The 25,313-nt window shown below is 41.3% G+C and overlaps 1 protein-coding gene across 1 annotated transcript in view; it reads right to left on the bottom strand.

Moving 5' to 3' along the window:
- Positions 1 to 25,313, bottom strand: part of LOC109479318 (zinc finger homeobox protein 4-like) — a 141,461-nt gene that overhangs the window by 47,038 nt on the left and 69,110 nt on the right. Inside the window, exons 5-9 of the mRNA XM_019781272.1 lie at positions 24,678 to 24,782; positions 15,603 to 15,708; positions 13,144 to 13,182; positions 12,773 to 12,889; positions 10,178 to 10,283 (exon numbers count right to left, since the gene is read on the bottom strand). Of these exons, the coding sequence (XP_019636831.1) occupies positions 10,178 to 10,283; positions 12,773 to 12,889; positions 13,144 to 13,182; positions 15,603 to 15,708; positions 24,678 to 24,782 (473 nt within the window). The remainder of the gene's footprint in view (positions 1 to 10,177; positions 10,284 to 12,772; positions 12,890 to 13,143; positions 13,183 to 15,602; positions 15,709 to 24,677; positions 24,783 to 25,313) is intronic.

Raw genomic sequence — 25,313 nt, 5'->3', positions numbered from 1 at the left:
CACATTTGAGACCCTCAAACATCCGTCGAAAGTGTCATAAATCAGACGAATAATGGACTTTTCCCCGCCGAAAAGTTGGAAAGACCGTTCGTACGTCCGCCATAAAGCATTCTTCCTCTGAGAGATGAACAAGAGGCGAGGATTTGTCACATTTCCCGATACTCATCACGGCCATAAATATACTCTAATGATAAGGCAGATCTTATTGCGGCCGCTTTAATTTTGGCCCTCGGCAAAATTATAAACCATTTCAGCCGCCAAGATAAGATCTAGAATGTCCGTTTTCATCAAGATATACGCAGGCTCCATCAAATTCTGCCTCTGTCTAGCGGACGGAGAATTCTACCGCTCTGGCCAAAATGCTAGCATCATTAACTTCATCTGGGTACGCACCGGGCAATTTTTCACCGGCCCCAATCTCAACCGACAGCGAAAAATGCCACTTTTGCTCCGCGACGCGCTAACGCATCGTGCCGGCCTGATCAATTAATAAATTCTCAGCAGGAATAATTGATTAATAAATTTTGCATTTCACCATCAGGAGGAATGGGCATCTGCCTGTCGCCTGTAGGGAGAATTTATGATACCATCTCATAACTTTGTTCTAATTTGTCAAGTATCATCTGGGATATTCTGGCCCTCCCTCCCCTCAGAAACGGACTTGCAAAAGAGAGATTGGACGTTAAGATACCAGGTGGATGATCATCCCTTTCTTAAGATAGAATTTACAATCTTATGGCTGTCACTACAATCTTAAAGGCTTCAACAACACATAATTTAAAACAAAAATACATTAAATTGTAGATCTCTGACAATGCTAACATTTCACTGGTAGATCAAAAAGATGTAGAATTAAATAAATGTATATTTTTTTTTAACATGGACACCCAAGAATAGATATTTCTTCTGTGTAAGAAAAATTGCTTTTTCTTGTGGTTGACAAATAGAGTAGAAGAACTCTTTTCCATTCACAGTAAGGTAGTTTGAGTACTATCTGCTATTTACATCAACTGTCTGCTATCTATGGCCACCTAAATTTTTAAACTCATAAATCATTAAAAACCTCCAAATTTGCTTCTAATTTTGAGTGCAAACACGAAACCAGAACTACTTCTAACTTATCATTACTTACATGTGTGTACTCATATTTTTTAAAGGAAAAAGTTCTTTTGTGTACTGAATATGATAATTGAATTGTATGCAATTATTCTGGGGATAATGATGATTTATTCAAAGCATCTGTTTGTGTATCAAATATTGTTCTCAATTTGCATCATGGCATATAAGTTTGTGTACTATACAGGTCCAAGGACAGTACTGGTAAAATCATGCACGTCTTGCTGCCATATAAATAAACTACATAAACTTAAGTACACACGATCATTCCTGCAATCTATTTTATCATGTATCAATTTTACTTTTACAAGTCAGAACATCATGTTGCACGCCGACTGATAAAGTTTTGTGTACTTTATTTCTGATTCCTATTCCACACATGTCGAACCAAAGTTTATAATGTATGCATCAATGTGAACTGAAACCACCCCTTGTTACAAAGCAATATAATTGGGATAACACATTAACTATGCTAATCATACATTTAAGTTGTATTCTACTAAGAAATGCCATTCTTCCAAACTGTGCTCCAAAAGTCACTGAAACTACCACATGTTTTAAACTTTAAATTAAAGCAATATAATTGGGATAACACATTAACTGTGCTTATCACACTTGTACTTAATACACTCCAAAAGTCATCCCAAATTGTCTTAAGTAATCTTCCCTCGAAGACTCAGAAGCAGAAACTACCACATGTTAGAAAGCAATATAATTGGGACAACACATTAACTGCCCTAATCATACTTGTATATTACTGAGAAATGTCATTCTTCCGAACTGTGCAAGACACTCCAAAAGTCATCCCAAACACACTATGAACCAACTTACATGTACATGCATACTTATCAACATCCCACATTAGAGAGCAATATAATTGGGACAACACATTAACTGTTACACCTGTAAAGTTCTGAGAAATGCCATTCTTCCCAACTGTACAAGACACTCCAAAAGTCATCCCAAATTGACTTAAGTAATCTTCCCTCGGAAGACTCCGAAGCAGAGGTTGTTGGACCCAAACTGAAACTACCACATGTTAGAAAGCAATATAAGTGGGACAACACATTAAGTTTGTTAATCACACTTGTACTTAGTATACTACTAAGAAATGTCATTCTTCCCAACTGTACAAGACACTCCAAAAGTCGCTGAAACTACAGTGTACCATATAACAATGTACCACATGTTAGAAAGCAATATAATTGGGATAACACATTAACTGTGGTAATCACACTAACAGTGTACTTAGTATACTACTGAGAAATGTCATTCTTCCCAACTGTGAGACAACAACAAGACACTCCAAAAGTCATCCCAAATTGTCTTAAGTAATCTTCCCTCGGAAGAAGTCTCGGCAACCAGAGGTTGTTGGACCCAAATGGACTTAAAACACTCCAAAAGTCACTGAAACTACCACGTTAGAAAGCAATATAATTGGGATAACACTATGCTAATCATACTTGTACATGTACTTAGTATACTACTAAAAATGTCACTCTTCCGAACTATGCAAGACACTCCAAAAGTCATCCCAAATTGTCTTAAGTAATCTTCCCTCGGAAGAAGACTCGGCAGCAGAGGTTGTTGGACCCAAATGGATTTAAGACGCAGGGAGACGGGGCAATTGTGGGGGCAAGTGCAGCCACCTGCCCCATTACAGCGGCCCTTTCTGACGGCCATTACCGCAATGATTTCTAGTGCCGCGCACAGAGGATGGAGCTCCCCCGTTTCCTGTCGCGCAAATTGCGGGACGACGACGCACGCTCGCACGACCCGTGGTCACCCCGAGCGAATGGATGGCATTAACCCGTCTTCACGCTCCACGCGACATGAGAATGAGCAGATCGTCAGCCACAAAGAAAGGGGGACACATGCAAGAAGTACCAACATATACTGGGGTATTCATTGGTGTACGTACAGGGCTCGACATGCTGGGTGCAAGTGCACCTTAGTGCACCCAATTTGGAGCTGTGCACCCAGTTTTTTTCTGTGGGTGCACCAGTGTACCCAAATTTTTTTGGTAGGTTTATGTAATATATAGCAGTAACATCTGTCATCTAACAAGTGTCAGACAAATTATAATACAATCTTGAACTGAAGACAACATCAACCCACAGGACAGAGGCAAGTGGCGGCTGCCATCAAGCCTCAGTACCACAGTGCAAGCACGTCTAACCCTCGGAAGATGGGGAACAACAGACAATAAACCGGACAGTGTGTGTGTGTGTGTGTGTGTGTGTGTGTGTGTTTGTTGTAGTAATTTTCTTTAGAAATGAAAGAAAATATTAGCTTTTGCGGACATTCTTCCTCTTGTATTTTATTATATATGGTGCACCCAAAAAACTTTTTTTGCACCCGATTTTCTATGTTGGGTGCACCAGTGCATCTATTCCCCAAAACGAATTTCAAGCCCTGCGTACGTACGCCCCCCTCCCCACCCAGAATCGAAAAACAGCAATCAGGCACGCGCCTGTGCGGAAGCCGCGAAACTTTGCCGACAGTTTTGCTCGACGCATTAACAAACATCGCTTGATTGGGGTGGAAGCAGTGACCCCTTGGCGACCTAGGGCCGTGTATTTACATTTAGCACCCACCTAATATCCACACTCTATTTACTATATTAACACTTGAACCGAGTGCCTGTCCGCCGAGGGTTCTTTGCAATTAAATGCTGTTAATTTTGCATGTGCAGCCTTCACTTGAATGAGCTTAATCTGGCCAGAATAATCACGGTGGCAGCGGCGGGCACCCCGCTACCTTTTTGCTTGATGAAAGGGAAATGGAGATTGTCTGCAGGAATTAAAGAGCTGGAGCGAAAATCTGGCCACCAGATTAAGCAAACAAGCGGGAGTGTTGGACCCAGACTGACCCGACCCTGGAAGAGACCGGGCAGAATTCGAATGGTACGTTTACTCTGTCAACACACACTGTCACTTCCACTGGGTTAAATAAAATGTACACAGTTCTAAACTTTGTTTTTTTTTCTCCTTCAACAAACAAAACTGATCCTTATGAACTAGGCAAGAGAAAGGATTAATAATGGCAAACAAGAAGAAAATGATTATAGGAGATGCCGCATTCTCACATTCTCATTTCACTGGGTAACAGCAACTTTGTGCGAATATACTTAACTTTGTTTTATTCTCTGTTCAACAAATAAAACGTGAAACATCCTTGCAAACGAAGCAGCTGAAAGTATGTGGCATGATGACTGATTGTTAAGAAAATAATTATAAGAGATACTATACTCAACTGTGAAAAATGAGATGTATGATATGTTAGCTATTCTACAACTAATTCATAACAAGATGAAGGGATGCTATGCATAAACTCTTGACCTTTTGGTCCCAAATCAGGGTCACCAAACACTGAACCATACACTAACCTGCAAAAATTTTAAAATTGCACTAATCCCTCCTGACTTTTCCTGGAGCCTAATCTTTTGACTACTACTGGCAATATCCTTTTAATTTGTACGTTTTTATTCACTAAAATATGATTCTACATGTTATCTCCAAATATATTTACTACACTAAGTATATTTCTGACTAGAAGTCCAAATTCTTGACCATACCTTTTATTCGATATTAAAACTACAAGACTACATGTACATGATATCTCCTGAAATATATCTACTATCTCTGTAACAAGAAGTAGGCTACAGCCCTAAGTCATAATTCCTATGGAGACCCTACAGACATGTGGGTAGATGTAAGATGGACCAGCCCCGGGTACATTGTACATATTCGATGTGAGTTAAATTGTACATTTTTAATTTTACTTGTTATCTCCTAAAAAATATCTACTAGTACTATCTCCATCTAGAAAGAAGAAGGCTACACCCTGAAGTCATAAATCTGATGAAGACCCTATAGCTACAGCCCTGTCAGTACATGTAGATGTAATTAATAAGATGAACCAGCCCTAGGTACATAATATAATGTGAGTTAAATTGTACATTTTTAATTCTACTTGTTATCCCCTGAAATACAAGACTTTTTTTGTATATCTACCGGTAGCTTTTCAATAGAAAGGAGTAGGCTTTAGGCTATGCCTTACTGCGATGAACACCCTACAGCCCTGTCGGTACATATTCCATGTGAGTTACAATGTAAGTTGTACATTTTTAATTCTACTTGTTATCTCCTGAAATACATATCTAGTGTCCATAGAAATGCCTTACTGTGATGTGAGATACATATTCAATGGCATCTTCCTTTTACAAAATCAACTATGACGCACTGACAAAAAATTTACTAAAAAATGTTCACTTTTCTTTCCAAAATTTTACCCTAAAATTATACTGTCTACTATCTCTATAGGCATAAGTAGACTTCGCTATACCCTACATTTCTAACTCCAATGAAGACCCTACAGCCCTGTCAGTACATGTAGATGTAAGATGGACCAGCCCCCGGTACATATTCGATGTGAGTTAAGTCCACGTCTGCTGATAATGACCGTGGAATTAAGGCTGGAGGACCGACGCTTTAAGCCACGCGTTCGGCTCAATTGGGCCGCGGCAGTTCCATTAATTTCCCCCGTCCCTGAATATTTCATCCAAAGTGCTCTGATGAACCCCAGCCACTTAAAACTTTCAGAACTTTCATACTAGTATGTAGATATATCATATAATATTACTGTGTATGGGGTGGGCAGATTCAATGCAAGGCCTGTGTTTGGGTTAACTTCAATCAACGTATTGCAAACACAAGATGCACATTTGTTGTGGCTGATTTGAGTAGCTTGTTATGATAGGATGTTTTGGCACATGTTTTTCTCACAAAAATTTGAAGGATTTTCCAATTTTCGGGTATCGAAGATGGATAGTCATGTCTTATTTTGACTTTAAAGATGAGCCACTAAGCAAGATACTTATAGGTAGAGCCAAAAATGTCTATAAAATGTTAAACGGACAATAGACATGATTTAGACATTGCTGAACAAAGGCCAGTTGGGAGAGCATTAAGTAGACATAGTTACTGAAAAAGGACATCGAAATAACCCAAGGTGGACATTTTATATCCATAGTCTCTTCACGCGAGCAAGTCCTCAAAGACCCTGTAAAGCCCCTGTTCAGACATTCTTAGAAATGTTTGAAAAATGTCCGGAATTTTCGAGAATGTCCAAAAAGGGTCTATTGTCCGTTTAACATTTTATAGACATTTTCGACTCTACCAGTGATTACATGTAGTGTTAATCTAAAATAATGTATCTTATCTTGTCATACTCACACACTTGTCAAAGAAAGAAAGAAACCATCCTTTAATAAGAATACACATTGTATGGTGGTTGTTATGTAGTAGAGGGTACCATATGTTGCACTACATGTACATGTACCTTCTACAATTATTGCCATACAAAAAAATTAATTTATTCCTTTGTCAAATATTCCAGAACGATGTACAGTGGTACTCTGCGACACGATCTTTAATATTCCACCAGTGTCATCCACCTTGCGCAAAACAAAACTATTACCCAGAAAACTTTTCTGAATTGGGCAGGGAAATTTTACCATCGGTCACCTTGCGCATCTCCGGTTTTCATTCTCCCGAGCGAATATATCTCACCCAGGGGTAAATACCTGGTGCCGGGAGAGACCTTAAGCACGGGCGGAATAATTAATCCAGACAAAGTGCTCATTACGGAGGGAAGAGAGCCTCTGCGCACGGGGGTCAAGAGGTCAATCCGCCCCACTCCGTGACCTTGGGTCAGCTAATTAGAGCCGGGGCTTCTCGGCGGACCATATGCTCTGATGACATTCCGCCGCGCGGCCCCTCTAATGACGGGGCAGGAAGATGTGGCGTCATGCAACATTTGCGCGCGGGGCCGGCGCATTTAAGGCGCGGTGACGGAGGGGGGGTGAGCGGCGGTGTCAGGAACTTGATCGGAATAAGTCGGGACGGGTGCATTAAAGCGGCAGAAGCGGCCGGTAATGAATATGTCGTCCGAGCCCATCACTCAGGCCGCAAAGTACCTGCCGTCACCTCCGCCTTGGCAGCCTCTCAACGCACACAAATCCTCATCAAAACCGACCCAACAGATTTCACATTGTCCAGTCTTCGAAAATGCATCTCTGCAGATTTCAGAACAGCCAATTTCACATGTCCACTGTCCTGGATCTTGTCCTTTTACCAAGAAACTTGACATTTTCTACATGTAATACAAACGTAAGCTACTAGTATTGCCAAGCCTTGGCAGCCTCTCAACGCACACAAATCCTCATCAAAACCGCCCCAACTACGCAGATTTCACAACAGACAATCTCACAATGTCCAGATTTCACATTGTCCACTGTCCTGGGATGCAGTTTTCTTCTCAATCCACCAAAAACTTATAAAAAATGCAGCAGAATCTTGTCATTTTACCAAGAAACTAAAAGTATTTCCTGTAAATATAAGCTACTATTGTCTCTGCTAAGCTTTGGCAGCCTCTCAACACACACAAATCCTCATCAAAACCGCCCTGCACCCATCTTCACAGATTTCACAACAGCCAATTTCACATCACTCCACTGTCCTGAAATCTTGTCATTTTAACAAGGAACTAAACATTTTATACAAATATAAGCTACTATTGCCAAGCCTTGGCAGCCTCACAACACACACAAATCCTCATCAAAACCACCCCATCCTCATGATTTCACAACAGCCAATTTCACAATGTCCACTGTCCTGGATTGCAGCAGAATCTTGACATTTTACCAAGAAACTAAACATTTTCTATGAACATAAGCTGCTATTGCCAAAGCTTTGGCAGCCTCTCAAAGCACACAAATCCAATCAAAACTGCCAGCAGATTTCACAAAACCCACTCTTCAAAAATGCAGTAAAATCTTGTCATTTGACCAAGAAACTTAATACATTCTGCGCACATCTGCAACTACGTATCAGCTTAGCTCTCACAGAATTCACTATTAACATCAACACTAAGTCTTGAATATTCAAAATCCAGTCCTAAATGCAACCTGCTTTCTTCTCTCAGAATGATGACACATGTACAAAGAGTACCCAAATTCCACAGGGCCCATTGTTAACAGAACTATTGAATATTTCTCTTCCTTGCTGTCCCTCTCATCTTTTCATACACCCACGTTAAAGAACCCACCATACTTATCGAAAAGAGTAGGGGACCTTCCCGGTGTGAGTGGTTCAAACCTTACAGTCTGGTCTCAGGTTTGACATCTTGAAGAGGTGATAGTCACCTGTTATGTCAATCCTTCCACAAATGTAAATAAAAAATAAAATAAAATAAAAAATACAACAACCTAGATTACCTTTCTCTCTGTGATGTCAGACTTAATCTTGTAAAAAAAAATAGCAGAAGCAAAAATGTGATGAATACGTTTTTGCATGATTGTCGGCAAAAGCCATCAGTGGACCAGCAGCAAGCAAAGTACTTCCTGACACTTTGGGCACGGCACTTGGCACTTTTTCAAGCCACACAAATTATCTCCATGATCAAAGAGATGAGCCTGGGTCATCAACATTCATTCTGGACAGGACAGGACATTACATCGGACCATCCTCGCATAACAAAATGCACCCATCTTTTCATGAGATCAAGGAATTTAATTTCTTTTTTGAAGATCGATGTCGGCCATATTATTGACTCAAATATGCTTCTGCAAATCAGCTTAAGGTGTCTGTGTTATGAAAACATTCCTTCTGCAATGAAGGAGAAATGTCACTCCAAAATATTGTTGTTGCATACATGTTATATTTCTCTCCTGTTTGGAGCCACGCCCTCATGGCAATATAAACATAAACAAATAAATAAAATAAACAAATATTGTGGGTAGAGTGCTTCTGTTATATCCCAGTTGGAATCTGTCCAATATACATGTAACTGTCAACAATCAACTAGCAGCATCCAACAAACAGTTGTGCAAAGCCATCCTAGATACCCAACTCTCTCCCCACAGAAAATACACTCGTGGAACACTTCATATACATCCCTACTGTCACTCCTAAATGTCAATCAAACTTGAGTCTCTCTTTTCCACTGAGAGCAGTTCTGTGACCCTAACAGTGTGTCAGTCCATCTAACCCTACTCTCGCTCTCTCACAGAAAATACACCAAACTCTAGAGGAGTGCTGTCACACATACATTGTCAATCAAACTTGATGCTCTACTTTCTACTGAGAGCAGTCCTGTGACTCTTACAGTGTGTGAGTCCATCCTATCCTTCCCAAAGAAAATACACCGAACCCTAGCGGAACCCTGTACAGCCCATCCCTGCTGTTACACATACATGTACATGTCAATCAAACGCGAGCCTCTACTTTCTACACAGAGCTGCCCCGTGACCCCAACAGTGTGTGAGTCCATCCAATCCTTCTTTCTCTTATAGACCCTACAACAATCCCTGATAGGACCCTCTACTATATAGCCCATCCCTGCTGTCGCACATACATGTACATGTCAATCAAACTTGAGCCTCTCCCGCTACACAGAGTCCATCCAACCCTCTCTCACAGAAAACACACCAAACCCTAGCGGTGCCCTGTACAGCCCATCCCTGCTCTCACACAAACACTGTACATGTCAATCAAACTTGATCCTCTACTTTCGAACTGAGAACAGTCCTCTGACCCCAACAGTCTGAGTTTATCCTATCGTACCCTTGCTCATGGAACGCACAACAAGCCCTCTACCATACAAGCCCATTCCTGCTGTCACACATACATGTACATGTCAATCAAACTCAAGCCTCTCCCTGCTACACGGAGCTGCCCCGTGACCCTGACAGTGTGCTAGTCCGAGTGCGACCCACTTCCGCGGGGAGGAATGTCAGGCTTGTGCCAAAATTACCGCCCCGCCGACAACCCGGCCATCTCCGCCTGCCAATCAATATGCGTCCCGTACGACCAAGGTCACGCAGGGGTCAGGTCGGGTCGTGCGGACCTTAGGGTTCCGAGCGCGCTCCGTATGAGCGCCGGCATCTGTCAGCGAGAGGGGACGTCAAGGGGATGGCGGGGATTTGTCGTGGACAAAACGGTGCAAATCGGTTTCGTGTTTTGTGTTGTGCGGACAAAAAAACATAACAACAACGTACCTTCACAGGTGTGGGGCTTGTCTGTAGCAGGTGCAGTACCGTCTCCATCCTTGTGGGGGCGCTGCTCGTCTTTTGCTTCTGGATGGTCCCTGTCTTTCCCCTCGGTCTGGAAAAAAAGGAGACAGGAAGTTAGAAATCTCTTAGCAGCAAAAATCTTAACTTGTTTAAGATTTTCCCCTGGGGTACAACTTTGAAGTATTCGATCAAAACTGATTTTGTGTCAGCCTCTTTCATCTTAGTATTTGTAGGGCTAAAAATACCTTATGTCGAGTGGATATACTAGCTGAAACGTCTGACCGTTTCCAAAATCATATCCAGTTGCTTGAGTAACTGCTTTTTGGCGTAAAAATGCCTTACATGTACTTTTATACTACCGCATAGTATCTTTGACTCTGTAAAAGCAATTAGCCTTCAGGCATGATTTTCCAAATAAAGAATTTTATAATCTATTATATTATTGCTTCCATTTCCATGTAAAATTTGGCACACAGAATGGATCCTTCAAGCTGGATTTTTTTTTTTTTTTTGGAAGGACGCTTGGAAACAAAAATGGTGCCTGCAGTGATGACAATCAAGGAATTAAATTGCCGAGGCCTCAATCAAAATCCTTGTCCAAAACAAGCCACATCCCTCACATAACCAGGAACTACGGACTTTGAAGTCGTGATAAAATCGCTGATGTGAGCCATTGCATAACGGCATGTGTGTACATGTATATACAAACATGCACACACACATACATATCACACAGTACCCTAATCAGTCTGCGCCACTATTTGCATTAAATATTTCTGACATTTTAATAGCATGGCTGCCTCTGCGGGCAGTTCTAGCTGGGGTTTGCCAACAACCAACGGGAGATTTCCATATGCAGATCAGCCGAGGCGAGATTCAAGCCAAAAATAGTTTTAATACGAGGCTGACCTTTTGGGTGGAATGCAGAACATGTTCATTACTGGACTCGAGTCCCAGGACTTTATTGGAAGGGTCCCAATAAACATAGATCCTGTAATGCTTACAGGATGTTAGCAGTATGGCACTGTAGCCACTGTGTGTGGAGTATAGTACACTGTCCAAATAGCAGCTCTAACATTGCTGGACATTCACTTTGAATGTAGTATATTGCTAGCCAATGTGTGGGTAGTATATTGTAGTATATGTACAAATGTACAATGTCCAAATAGCAAGTATAACAGTGCTGGACATACATGTACATCTGAGCAAGTCATATATACATTTAGTATGGCACTCTAGCTACTGTATGTGTAGGATACTGTAGTACAATGTCCAAATAGCAAGTATAACATTGCTGGACATACATTTGAGTGAGTCATATATTACATGTGTCTACATGCCAAATCGAGCATAGCACTGTTTTACACAATCAAATTGCAGGCTGACATGAAGGCAGCTGTTGCTGGTGTTGTGTCCCACACATAGAAACAAATACAGGACAGGACAATAGTCATTTTCACTTGAGTTAGGTGGGGAAAGACATGTTAAGTGCCTTTCTGAAGGGCACAAGATCGGTGGCATGTCAGGACTCGAACCCGGGACATCTTCACAGCCTCACCATTCATTCATTCACAACAAGAACAACGACAAGGACTCACCGCTGGCTCAGTGTCTGTTCCGTCCCGTATGGAGAACACCTCGGCCAGGTTGTCACCATTCATTCATTCACTTGCTCACTCACTCATTTATTCATTCATTCACAACAAGAACAACAACAAGAACTCACCGCTGGCTCAGTGTCTGCTCCGTCCCGTATGGAGAACACCTCGGCCAGATCGTCACCATTCATTCATTCATTCACTCATTCATTCATTCATTCATTCATTCATTCATTCATTCATTCATTCATTCATTCATTCATTCATTCATTCATTCACTCACTCACTCACTCACTCACTCACTCACTCACTCACTCACAACAACAACAAGAACTCACCGCTGGCTCAGTGTCTGCTCCGTCCCGTATGGAGAACACCTCGGCCAGGTCGTCCCCTTTCATTCATTCACTTGCTCACTCACTCATTTATTCACAACAAGAACAACAACAAGAACTCACCGCTGGCTCGATCTGTGTCTGCTCCGTCCCGTATGGAGAACACCTCGGCCAGGTCGTCCCCTTTCATTCATTCACTTGCTCACTCACTCATTTATTCACAACAAGAACAACAACAAGAACTCACCGCTGGCTCTGTGTCTGCTCCGTCCCGTATGGAGAACACCTCGGCCAGGTCGTTCCCTTTCATTCATTCACTCGCTCACTCACTCATTTATTCATTCATTCACAACAAGAACAACAACAAGAACTCACCGCTGGCTCAGTGTCTGCTCCGTCCCGTATGGAGAACACCTCGGCCAGGTCGTCCCCTTTCATTCATTCATTCACTCGCTCACTCACTCACTCATTTAATCATTCATCCACAACAAGAACAACAACAAGGACTCACTGCTGGCTCAGTGTCTGCTCCGTCCCGTATGGAGAACACCTCGGCCAGGTCGTCCCCTTTCATTCATTCATTCACTCGCTCACTCACTCACTCATTTAATCATTCATCCACAACAAGAACAACAACAAGGACTCACCGCTGGCTCTGTGTCTGCCCCGTCCCGTATAGAGAACACCTCGGCCAGATCGTCCCCGGCGCCAGACTCTCCCTTCTCCTCCTTCTGTAGCTTCCGCAGGTTCTCGTTCCGCAGGTGCTTCATGGAGCGGACATGCTGGATCAGGTTTAACTTCGCCTGGGGAAAACATGGGAAAAATAGGAAGTTAGGGATGGCAGACTTCACCCCCTTATACCCACACTAACACACAGCTAACACATGAGTACAGGTGCTTCATGGAGCGGACATGCTGGATCAGGTTTAGTTTCGCCTGGGGAAAATATGGCAGTCAGGGATGGCAGACTTCGCACCCTCACCCACAATGCCTCATAGCTAACACATGAGTACAGGTGTTTCATGGACCGAACATGCTGGATCAGGTTCAACTTCGCCTGGAGAAAACACAAGGAAAACATCGCAGTCAGGGATGGCAGACTTCGCACCCTCACCCATACTAACACAGGTGAAACATGGAGCGGACATGCTGGATCAGGTTCAGCTTCGCCTTGTGAAAACACAAGGAAAAACATGGCAGTCAGGGATGGCAGACTTCACCCCCTCACCCATACTAACACAGGTGCTTCATGGAACGAACATGCTGGATCAGGTTCAACTTCGCCTGGGGAGAACACAAGGAAAAACATGGCAGTCAGGGATGGCAGACTTCACCCCCTCACCCATACTAACACAGGTGCTTCATGGAGCGAACATGCTGGATAAGGTTTAGTTTCGCCTGGGGGAAACATGGGGAAAAACATGGCAGTCAGGGATGGCAGACTTCGCACCCTCACCCACAATGCCTCATACTAGCTAACACATAAGTACATGTGTTTCATGGAGCGAACATGCTGGATCAGGTTTAGTTTCGCCTGGGAAAAACAAAGGGCGAAAGAACAAGGAAGTTAGAGATGGCAGACTTCACCCCCTTTACATAGCAAACACATGAGTACAGGTGTTTCATGGAGCGAACATGCTGGATCAGGTTTAACTTCGCCTGGAGAAAACACAGGAAACACATCATTAGATAGCTTTAAACAATGTTTAGAGTCAGATGTTCAAGGGGTAGGTGTAACAAGTCGTTCGGTGTGATGTAGCCAGCTGCCGCCGCGCTGCGTGCCTGCGAAGTTGGTGTGTTATAAGAACGGTTATACTGGCTATACAGATACAGATACAGTACAATACACCCATACTGAGGCAGTCAAGAGCCAAACTGCCTCATAGCTAACACATGAGTACTGGTCAGTCATGGGGAAAATATGAACTTTCATGCTAGTATTGTTTGTTTATTCTTTTGCTTGTTTGTTTGTTTGTATCACATGATTATGACTCATAGCCTAACGCACAAGGATACAAAAAATCTTTTAATATTAGGAAGAGGAAACATTTATGGTTTCAAGAGCCCCAATACCTCAGTATCTTATGTCAATAGGAATAAAACATGAACTCCCAGGCTTGGTTACCGTATTTTGCACCTTCTGGTGCCTTCATTAGCCAGCTTTTTTGTCTCCAGGAAGAAATCCTGAGTCGGGTAAACTGATTAGGGTATCGGATCCTTCTGGTGTCCGTGATCAAAAAGCGCGAGGAAATTGGCTGCGTTTGAAACCTTGATGAACGCTTCAAAGACCGAATCAACCAGTGTTAATAAGCACCCTTTCATAATGCCAGCTGATACCAGCACTGGTGACAAGCACTGCCATCTTACCACCTTAGGGCTCTAGTCAGCAAGATTTTTTTTTCTGGCAGCCCAGGTTCGTGATGTTCGCAATCTAGGGGGTCCGGGGACAAATTTTGGATTCTCAAGCCTTAAAAAACGCAATTGCGCACATTTTGAGTAGCAAATCATGGCGTTGAAAGTGGTTGGTGATGGTCCTTTGGATATTTTAATATTTTTTCCCAAGATTTTTGTCAATTTTTGTCTGTCAAGGAAACAAATAATCACACAAACCAATAAGACTTTGGGTGCAAAGATTACGCTATAGTAAGGACTGATAAATAAACGATTTTCTATGCCAGAATCAGAACTTACGCTGGTCACAACTTTAGCTTGGAGATAATCACCTTGCTACTGAGGTTTTGCATGTATAATTCGCTTCATTTCTTTTCCCGAACACGGCGGAAATTTGATCATATCGGAAATGATATCTAACATATATTAGGACTATCTAAAGGTACGTGTATAATGTAGTTTTTGTGTGTAAATTCTCTGGCTCACACCTTATATAACATTTTACCAGTAAAGAAATTAGCCAAGATAGAATTTGAGTATCGAACAGGAGATGTAAATCTTTTAGTGGGGAAGTAGATCTTCTACATCAGCGTTTGTCAAACTTCACTCAGCCGAGACGGGGGGTGATACAGGCTTTTAGTGACCTTTGACCCATAACATGTCACATGACTTCATGAATGGGTCATCATATTTGAAGAAGACCAGAGATTTTGCCTTAAGTTTATACATAAGTTACAATAATTTTCTTGGTCTAATTTATTCCAAATCCCTAGTATCGGATTGGTTATTCTATGTAGTAAATCCATCCTGTCCCATAGCATACTGATGTCTGTGAGACAAAAATGTGATGTCACTAAAGGAAAAACAATTGCTTGCTTTGTAGTTTGTAAAAGCTATTTATGGGTGGTACCCAAAAAGAGATGCCTCACATGGCTTGTTTGTTGGGCACTTGTCAAACACTTGACAAAAATGTGTCAGTAAATGTCAATGTCATACAGATTACATGTACCTCATCCAGAATAGTTTGTTTTGCTGCCATGAAATTGCATTGAAGATGCCTTTATCTATCAACAAAGGTGAGTTTACCTTGCTGGAGTAGTTGCACATGCTACAGTGGTAGAACTTGGAGTCAGAGTTGACGGTGATGTCAGCATTCTGCAGATGTTTGAACAGCTTCAGACTCGTCTCGTGCCTGCAGAGAGGGAAGAGAAGATTGCACGATGAAGGAATTTTACTTCAACATTTCCTGATTTCAGGGACCAAAATATAGCTCACCTGAGTGTAAATCTCGAGGTTGATTTTTTCCTTTTCAATGAAGCATGAAGGGTCTCACTGGGTGGTATTATGATCCATTGGGTAACAGAGAGCCTTCACACAAAATATCAAATGAGTACATTGCAGGTTCAAGTAGTAAAAGGATAGAAGAATATTCTAAAGTGCTCTGCTCAGTCCAAAATTAATCTGCTTAATGTTAACTGTTTTCCTGTGTCACACGTTTCAACATCAAAAACTTGGCCAAACCAGGACAAAAGACACAAAAACCGTAAGTGCTGCTGCAGTACCAAGCAGAGTCACCAGGAGGCCCAAAATTGACCTTGATCCACACCCACATATCTTCTTACATAATCATCATCTTCTTACATAATGCTTACAAAGTTTAACCGAAACCAAACTCAGACACACACACCGAAAATGTCATGTCTGCTTCCACAAAGGTATTAAGCCTTTTTTTATTCTCTGTGACGTCCACAAAAACGTCACCAACCCTGACACCTGCGTTGACTTGCCAGAGGTCCGCCCACCAGTTTGGCCAACAGTGGGATCCCCCCTCCCACCTGGGCCATTAAAAGATTAGTCACACGGCAGAACATGGATGGATTAATGTCAAACAGCCACCACTTAGACATTGACAGGCCACTTTCATTACCAACGCACACAGTGAAATTTCAAGTTTACTTGAAAACAAGACTTAGTCTAAGTCTTGAAGTTTTTTTGCTACCGTAACTCCTTTTTTGGGGTATGATTTTAGGACAAGACTTATTATCTAACAGAATGTCAAACAGCCAGCACTTAGACAGGGACAGGCCAATTTCACTGCCAATGCACGGGGATGAAATTTTCCTTCAAAGTTTACCAGAAAACAATTCTCCATGTTTTTTCCTACTCCTTTTTAGGGATATGATTTCAGGGCTAGTTATCTAAGAGAACATAAATGACAAACAGCCACTATAATTAAGGTCCTCTTCGAAGAAGCATGTCTTTCATATTCTTCAAAACAACTTTTCAAGTTGCTTTCCCCTTTTCCTGTGTGAATAAAACTTTTAGGTAATACGACAGAAAAAGACTGAAGATACAGCTTGTTTTCATTTCTACTGGAAGAGGATAAATCTTCTTTGAACTTCAGCATATGTTCCTTCTTCCAACTTTTCAAATTGTTTCCTATTTCTACATTGTGAATGAAATCATTTTGTGCAATACAGATCATAAATGACATCAACTCATAACTTTGACAGATATGGACCGATTTCATTACCATTTAACAGTCTGAGACAAGGACAAAAATCTCATCCTTCCAACTTCACCACATATTCTTCAACTAACACTGGTCACCTCAATTTTGGAATGTCACTTTCCGAATTTGGAGACAGCTATGTTGAAACCCCTGATTTTCAACTTTGTTATTCCTGGATGTACAGTGAACTTTTGCATGCCATTGGAAAGATCATGCTATCTTCAGTACCAGGTTGCTTTTTTTATGGTCAGAATGTACAAATTTATCAAGATATTTGACTTTAAAAATTGCAAGCCTGGCGGTCTAGAACACACACCGTCATGCCCAGCAGCTTAGCCTGGCAGTCCTAAACTTTAGCCCGCGGCCTGAGTTAGCCAGCCCGCATCCAGACCGCATCCAATTAGCCCCATGAACACCCCATGAAAACCACTGAATTAATGAGAATTCACATTTTCACACCTGTGTAATTAACAAGTTTGTGATAAATTCATGAGAGGTCTGGGCTCAATGGTTAGCCCGCGGGCCTGAACAGGCCTGTCGGTCTGTGGACAGGCTGGGCTGATGATTAGGCCTTATGATAGAGAACCTTCAGACTTTAACCACCAAACAGAAAGTGGGAAACAAAAATATGCTTCCAAATTGATGCTTCCAGATTGATGATGGTTTACACTTCACTTCATATCACTTCATATTAATAAACACCCTTCACATTTTCAGCTAATATTTTCAATAAGTGATTACATATTATTGTGTCATTGTCATTGTCATTATTGACAAGTATGATGTACAGGTATGAATGATGATAACTTTCATGAATATTCATTTTGAACATTTTCTGCAAAAGCTTCAGAAATTTCTACTGGAAGAATTTTTCCTGTACATGGGAAGAATTGTTCTGCTATTAAGACTGCAAAAAGTCTCTTTCTAGTAGAAAGCTTTTTGAACATGTTTGAGGAGGTGGATTTTGCTCCTGCTGTGCTACCTGGGCTGATACCTGGGTGGGTGTAACATTTGTGTAACGGTTATGACTAAAAAAGATCAGATAGCATCATAAAAGACCCTTGTCTCAGCAAGAACACTTCATATTAGACCTGATTGGTTGTGGTGTTGGAAGCCAACTTTTGAGGACACTTCATGGTCACTTAGTTTCTGTTTGGCAGGTATAGTCCAATCTGTCCTACTATGGATGGGCAACTCCCCTGGCCAAATCCCTTTGAAACATCATGGGGGTAGAAATTTATCTTTTTTTTTAAAGAATTAAGACTTGGCTAAGTACAGGTCACAACAAAACAAGATGAATGGACATGGTTAACAGATAAACAATAACTCCATGGAAACATTTAAATCAAAAGGAAAACATTTGGAGTTTTAGTGCCATAATCCTGCCATGTATAAGCCTCAGCCGATGTACACTGAAAACATAAAAAGCAAGGAATCGATCCTCAATTTGCAACATGAACTTGCTTTCAGTGCAAGGAGTTGTACAATGCTTTAGGAAATTCATGTTACATTTTCTTTTGTAATTATTCTGTTCCTGCACCTTTGTCATGCGGGTCATACCTCAGGTCACCTATTGTTCCAGGCATGCAAATGACCACTGTCCAATTATCAAATTAGAGAGTCTGGTCGGGCTACCCTGACATGGGTGCACTGGCACTGGCTCAATAGCCCGAAAAAATATCCTATCAGAAAATCTCATGACATTGTAATGACAGTGTCAGATGGCATGGGTTCACACGCTGAGAACCATGTCTTGGCCAAATCTTTCTATCCCACAACTAGTTTGTAGTGTCATGATTAGATTAGATTTAGATTATGAACAAAAAATTAATGATGAGAATCTTTACAGGATTTGTAATAAGTCTAAATTACAATTTAAATTGGAAGTGCTTGCCCAAGGCCTAGAGTCAATTCTATATTGCTATATTCCACATTACAAATTGTAACCATTTCGAAAAAACACAATGTTTCTAGATAATTTCAAAGTATGATTTAAAAAAGTAGAAAATTTTCTAATTGTTACAATATTTGTGAAACATCTCAAATAGGTTATATATATAATGAAAAGAGCTGTTCATTCAGTTTGGATATTTCCCAAAAATTTAGGAACAGAACGTAAAATGCTTGTACAGCGCAGGATGTACATGTATGATAGCAGACCAGGTAGCCTGGGTGTAAGAAACAGGGGCAAGCTGTAGCGCCTATAACCCCCCCCCCCCNCCTTGGCTCCTGGAGGGCCAACATTTGCCCAAGGAAATGTCACCATAGAGTGATAATAGACATCCCTCAATAAGCCTATGAATTACATTGTAAAGGCTTGTTATCCCCTAGACACAAAGAACACAGTTTCTTTAAAAATGGGTGACAAAAGGGGAGGGGAGGTGATTATGATAAAATTAACAAGTTCTAACTTCCATGCAACAACTTGAAGTTAGTCTCCAGTCAGAATCTGATCAATGTTAGACGTGTTTACAACTGCAGAAAGGGGATGCTTTTGCTTCCAAAGCAAAAGCATTCATTGAGTTATCAGACTGCATGAATTGTCATGACATACAAAAAATCAGATGATCATTGATCAATTACTAAGGTGACCTTGAGAGAATATTGATGTAATGTTGTAATTTTATAGAACAGGATTCTTCTTCAAGTGAATGAGTCTGAGAAACAAGTAATGACATTATATTTAGTCTCTATGGCCGGCCAACTCCTCTGGCCAATGATGTTCCCCTTCGCCATGGAGCTACCTCCATGCCTTAGCCGATTGCTACTGTTTATTTAGCCTGCAAAGGAGTCTGGTGGAGACTACATTACATGTATATTGGTGTGGCCTAACAGTTGTATATATTTATTATACAGTCATTCCTGCCGAAATTTCTAGGAAGGATTCTATCTGCAGGAATCTACAATGTCTTAGTAGGTTTTTCCTACTAAGGAAGAAAATTTTCAAAATTAATTTCCATGCATGTTATCATTCATACCTGTCCAATTATCAAATTAGAGAGTCTGGTCGGGCTACTAGTACCCAGACATGGGTGACATGGTCTTTGCAGCTTGCACTGGGTAGCTCAATAGCCCGAAAAAATATCCAATCAGAAAACCTTATGACATTGTATATAATGACAGTGTCAGATGGCCTGGGTTCACACGTTGAGAACCATGTCTTGGCCAAATCTTTCTATCCCTCAACTAGTTTTTAGTATTATGATTAGATTAGATTTAGATTATGAACAAGAAATTAATGATGAGAATCCTAGTTTTATTTTTTAAGATAGTCGGTCATCTTTTCAGGCTCCTACTGGGTGACCCAGTAGTCAAGCTGCCCAGATAGGGGTACTGTAATTCGACGTGTAACTCAACAATAGTCCAACTTGATAATTGGACAGTGGCATTTGCATGTCAAGAACAATAGCTAAACTTAGTTTCATCCCGCATAACAATTGTTCCTTGATCAGAATAATTACCTGAGAACTGTTGAACCATGGTTAAACAGAAATGGACTGAGGATTTTATAACTCCATTGCTTGAAAGCAGGTTTAAGTTGCAATGCATGTACTAAGGCTTCTTGCTCATATTATATAGTACTACAATTTTGTCTGGCAAAACTGTCTGTAACATAATTTTCCCAATGTTTCAACTGAACTGAACTGAACTTCAATGACATTCAGGATGCTCATGAGAAAAAATTGCTTCATTTTCTACCCCTAGCTGGTACAGAACGTGTTTGTAAGCTCTTCTTTCTTTTTTGTGGTCTACATGTAGTGGAAAGAGCATGCGAAGCTGAGTGATTGAGTGAGTGAATGAGGTTGAAAGCAGCAAAAATGTACAACACTGTTAACAGATGGGTGTGGATCCATCCTTCCTTATTTTCTGCTCTGAGAATGAAGTTTTACACATCACTTGGATCAGACCGCGGGCTGAGATGTAGTCCGTGAGGTCTGAATCCTTACCCCACCAGGCTGAAATTGGCACAGACAGTCTGCAAACATCAATCAATTCACGCCTTCCATGCCATTGTTTTGGGCTTTTTGCACCTCTTTGACCAGAAATTCCAGACCGCGGGCTGAAGTTAGGCTGACGGTCTGAATGGTTTTTGAGTAAATCAGCCCGCGGGCTGGGATTCTACACCTGTAGTCTAGTTCCTTTAGACCGAAGGTCCTGTAATTAAAACTTGCGGGCTAGCTGTTAGGCCTGACGGGCTGTTAGGAAAGACCACCGGTCTGCTTGTATTTATTATTAATGATATCTTAAGTTATGAACACTGCAGAACAATAATTTTCATATCACTGTGCTCATTACACCAAGAACTACACACTGATGTGAAACTTGAATGTTGAAAATCAATTTTTACTTGAGTTTACAAATGCCTTGTGACTTTCCAAAATTGATGCGACCAGTGTTAACTGTTTTACATGTCCTTCTGTGTGCATGTAAGCACAAGGTACCATTAAAAGATTACCTGCATGACAGTACATGGCCAAGACAGATTGATGCAAAGCATTCAGCACTTAAAAAGCAACAGGCCAAATTCATTATCATTGAGCAAGGACAAGATTCTTAGAAGTGTTTAGAATGTCGTGTCTGTTAAAAAGGACTCCAGGAAAAATACAAATCACAAATGGAGGGTGCGATGTTAAAACAAAGAAACAATCACACAAACAAGTAAGACTGTTCTCCAACTCAAGAGATAAACTCACCAGAATTTTTTGACTGTGTAAGTGAATTTGTTTTCTTGAGTTGGAGAACAGTTTAATTCTCATTATGTATTCAACCAACTCAGATGAATTTTCATGCCGACTTTATGATATTTGTAGGTTGTACTCAATGAGGACCCTAAGGACTTCTAAGGACTAAAGGCTGAAAAATAAACAAGAATTTCTTTTCTATCACAGACTCGGGACATGTCAACTGGTTACGACTTAAGCATGTGGAGATAATCACATTGCTACTCAGGCCTTGCAAGTATAATTCTCTTAATTTCTTGGTTCGAATACAGTGGAAATTTGATCATTGAGGAAATTATATCATTCTATAGATATTAAGGTTACTTACAGCAGGGTTCTTAAAACACCTGGACGTTAATAGGAATATAGGAATACTTTTTCTTCGTCGGTGAAGGTTAGACATCCAGGTAATAAGATACGCCAAAAAGCAGTTAGTCAAGCAACTCCAAAATCATATCCAGTTGCTTGAGTAACTGCTTTTTGGCGAATCCTTTTGCTTGTTTGTTTGTTTGTTTGTTTGTGTTAAAACAAAGAAAAAGAACAAAAGGGATTCCGCGATACTTGACTAGCATTCCAAAGTTTTCATATCAAAGCCTCTGTCCTCAAAGAAACCATATCAATTTGTTTATTCATCGAGCAACATTTTTGGCCTCGCCGAGGACTGAGTAAAATTTTCCTGCGAAACATCAAAAGAATTCTCCAGACACGTAATGACAACATCAAAGAAACTCTGGAATTTTAATGTTTCGCATTGTTCAGGATAGGTAGTAATAAGTCTGCAATGCGAGTGTTACATAACATAAGAGCTAAACCGGGCGACAATGTACGTATGTATGTACATGCATGCCTAGCTGAGTCGTGTGAGGTAACAGCATGCTAGGACATAACTGTTGTATCTTGTTTCTTTTGAATGAACAGTAAACTGAGTTCAGGTGTTATACTCCAGTTTTATACAGTAAGTACAAGCTGCGTAAGACAAGACTATAAGGTTTGAACCACTCACACAGGGAAGGACCCCTTCTCTTTTCTGTAAGTGTGTTGGGTTCTTTAACATGCTTGAGGTGTTACACTCCTCAAATATAGTCCTAGTATGTTTTTTCACTTTTCCCATCCAAGAGGACATCTCTACTTGTAAACCAAAGCTAGGCTCTTTTCAACATCAACTTTCTTTCCATTTTTTCAAGCTCATGTTGTCGAACAACTTTATAAACCTCCCCTAAACCCCGCAGAGGAGACAGACCACTGCCAGTAACTGATAGGATATAGGGGTTTTCTTTTACAATGTACACAACCAGTATTGTCTCCTACCTTGCTTACGTTTCGATGTCTATCAGACACCTTCCTCAGAGCTTCTGACTGGAGCTCTGCTTCTCGCCGCTATATGTAGCCAATGTAGGTGGCACTTTTGCGGCGATTGCGCTTTTCAGGATTGTGTTCTTGAAAAAGTGCCACCTACATTGGCTACATATAGTGACAAGAAGCAGAACTCCAGTCAGAAGCTCTGAAGAAGGTGTCTGATAGACACTGAAACATAAGCAAGGTAGGAGACAGTATTAGTTGTGTAAAAGAAAACCCTTATAGCCTATACTCTACCAACCTGATGAAACTACTGGTGCAATAGCTCAATTGGTAGAGTGCTCGCTTTGTAACCGGTAGGTCGTGAGTTCTAACCCCGGCCGGGTTATACCAAAGACTTAAAAAATGGTACACACTTCTTTCTCTGCTACACACTCAGCACATACATTTGTATGAGAAAGAGTGTGGGAAGGTCAAACACACAGCACTACATGTACCAGTGGGCTAGCCCCCTACTGTAGTGATTGTACAACTGTGTGGCCCAAGGGCTACTGACTATGCATTATGTGGTTCGGGTAGGTCTTAAACTTTTTAACTTAAACTTCCACAAAGGAGACAGACCAAATGAATGTCAGCAACTGAGTTGCAGCAGCCTGAGTTCCAGCGAAGTGATTATGTAAATCTCTATAATGATCCCTTACTTGAACTTTCTAACTTTAACCCCACAAAGGAGACGGACCACTGTCAGCAACTGAGTTGCAGCAGCCTGAGTTCCAGCGAAGTGATTATGTAGATCCCTATAATCTGCACGGACCGGCTGATTCGTCTAATGGACGTTAATTCTGGCACCCAAGCCGTCGTATTACCCAACATCAAACAAAACTGCGCGCCCTTAATTTACATCTAGGTGGATGTTTCAGGCTTATTCGTCTCCATTAGCATCACATTTGCCTCCAATAAACGCATTTGTATTAGTTACTTAAGCAGGGACAAAGAGACGATGCTTACTGTCTTAATTTGACATTTCCTGGTGGAGGCAAATTATAATTTCGGAAAGACCAAAACTGTTGGAGCTGTTTTGGGTAAGGAGGGGAGATGGGGCTGCTTCATAATGTCAATCAAGGAGTGTCGATCGAGTTTATGCGAAAAATCCATCATTAATATGCAGTAATATATCTACATCTGTATCTATATCACATAAACCATCTCATATTGGGCCAAAGCAAATAAATTTGTGGATGACATCCTCTGTGGACTCCCAACTCCCGACTTTGGGGAAAAGCAAGATGACTAAATTTTGACGATATTCGGTCAAATTTGGTCTGAACAACCAGTCACTGAACTGTGGAAAAATCAGCATAACGTACTGCACCTGTGCAAAAGTTGTAATGTATTGTGCAAAAAGCACTTCCATAGAACATCTCATTTAAGGTCACATTGGAGTACTTAGTATCTAAAGTTCTAATACTTCTCAAATGTTGTGTTGAAAAAGACACTGTCTGCAACAGGCAAAATTATCATACAACATCTGACGAAAATCACGAAGAATCAGAGTTTCGCGTAGGCACAGTACGTTTGCGTAGGCACAGTACATCCATGCCCGGTGCTTGCTAAGTTGACCTCTGACCTCACCTGTGATTGGACACGTGGGCCCGCAGCTTGTCGACCCCGTTGGTGTAGTAGTCGCAGGCATTGCACTTGACCTGGATAGGGTTCCCCACGTTCAGGTACTTCAGTCTGAAACAACAAAGGACAGGAATCTGTTAGCTAGATTTCTTCATTTTTTTGTATTCCAACGTACATGTAACCACAAGACATGGTGAGGACACATTCAAGTTTTTCCAACTTATTTCAATGCCGCCACCAACAGGGGACAATACAATACTCATTTACACCTGAGCAAAGTGAGGAAAGTTGTGTTAAGTGCTACATCATTTTGCAGTCAAGGCAAACTGGCTGGTTTCTCCATGACTTCTCATTAGTTATCATCAATAATCAACATGATGGAAAATGATGTGGTCACCATGGGCAGGTATCAGGCCTTGAGCCGACCCAACTCAGGGCGGTCGCGGTCGCGTTGGCCAGGTGGTCACCTTGGACAGGTTCCTTAATGCGTGTCAATGGGGAAAATTTTTGGGTCCGGGAAAAAGCGGTCACCATGGACAGGTGGCAAGCTTGACGAGATAGTCTCCTTGGCAGGTTTGACTGTTTAACCAGGGCAACAGCCCCCATCCCCACCCAGTAAGACCCAGTACATGTATACATGCC

Source organism: Branchiostoma belcheri, unplaced genomic scaffold, assembly GCF_001625305.1.
Source record: "Branchiostoma belcheri isolate BF01 breed outbred unplaced genomic scaffold, Haploidv18h27 scaffold48, whole genome shotgun sequence".
Classification (NCBI taxonomy): domain Eukaryota; kingdom Metazoa; phylum Chordata; class Leptocardii; order Amphioxiformes; family Branchiostomatidae; genus Branchiostoma; species Branchiostoma belcheri.
The sequence above is the reverse complement of the archived record's forward strand: the minus strand, read 5'-3'. Positions and strand labels throughout refer to the sequence as shown.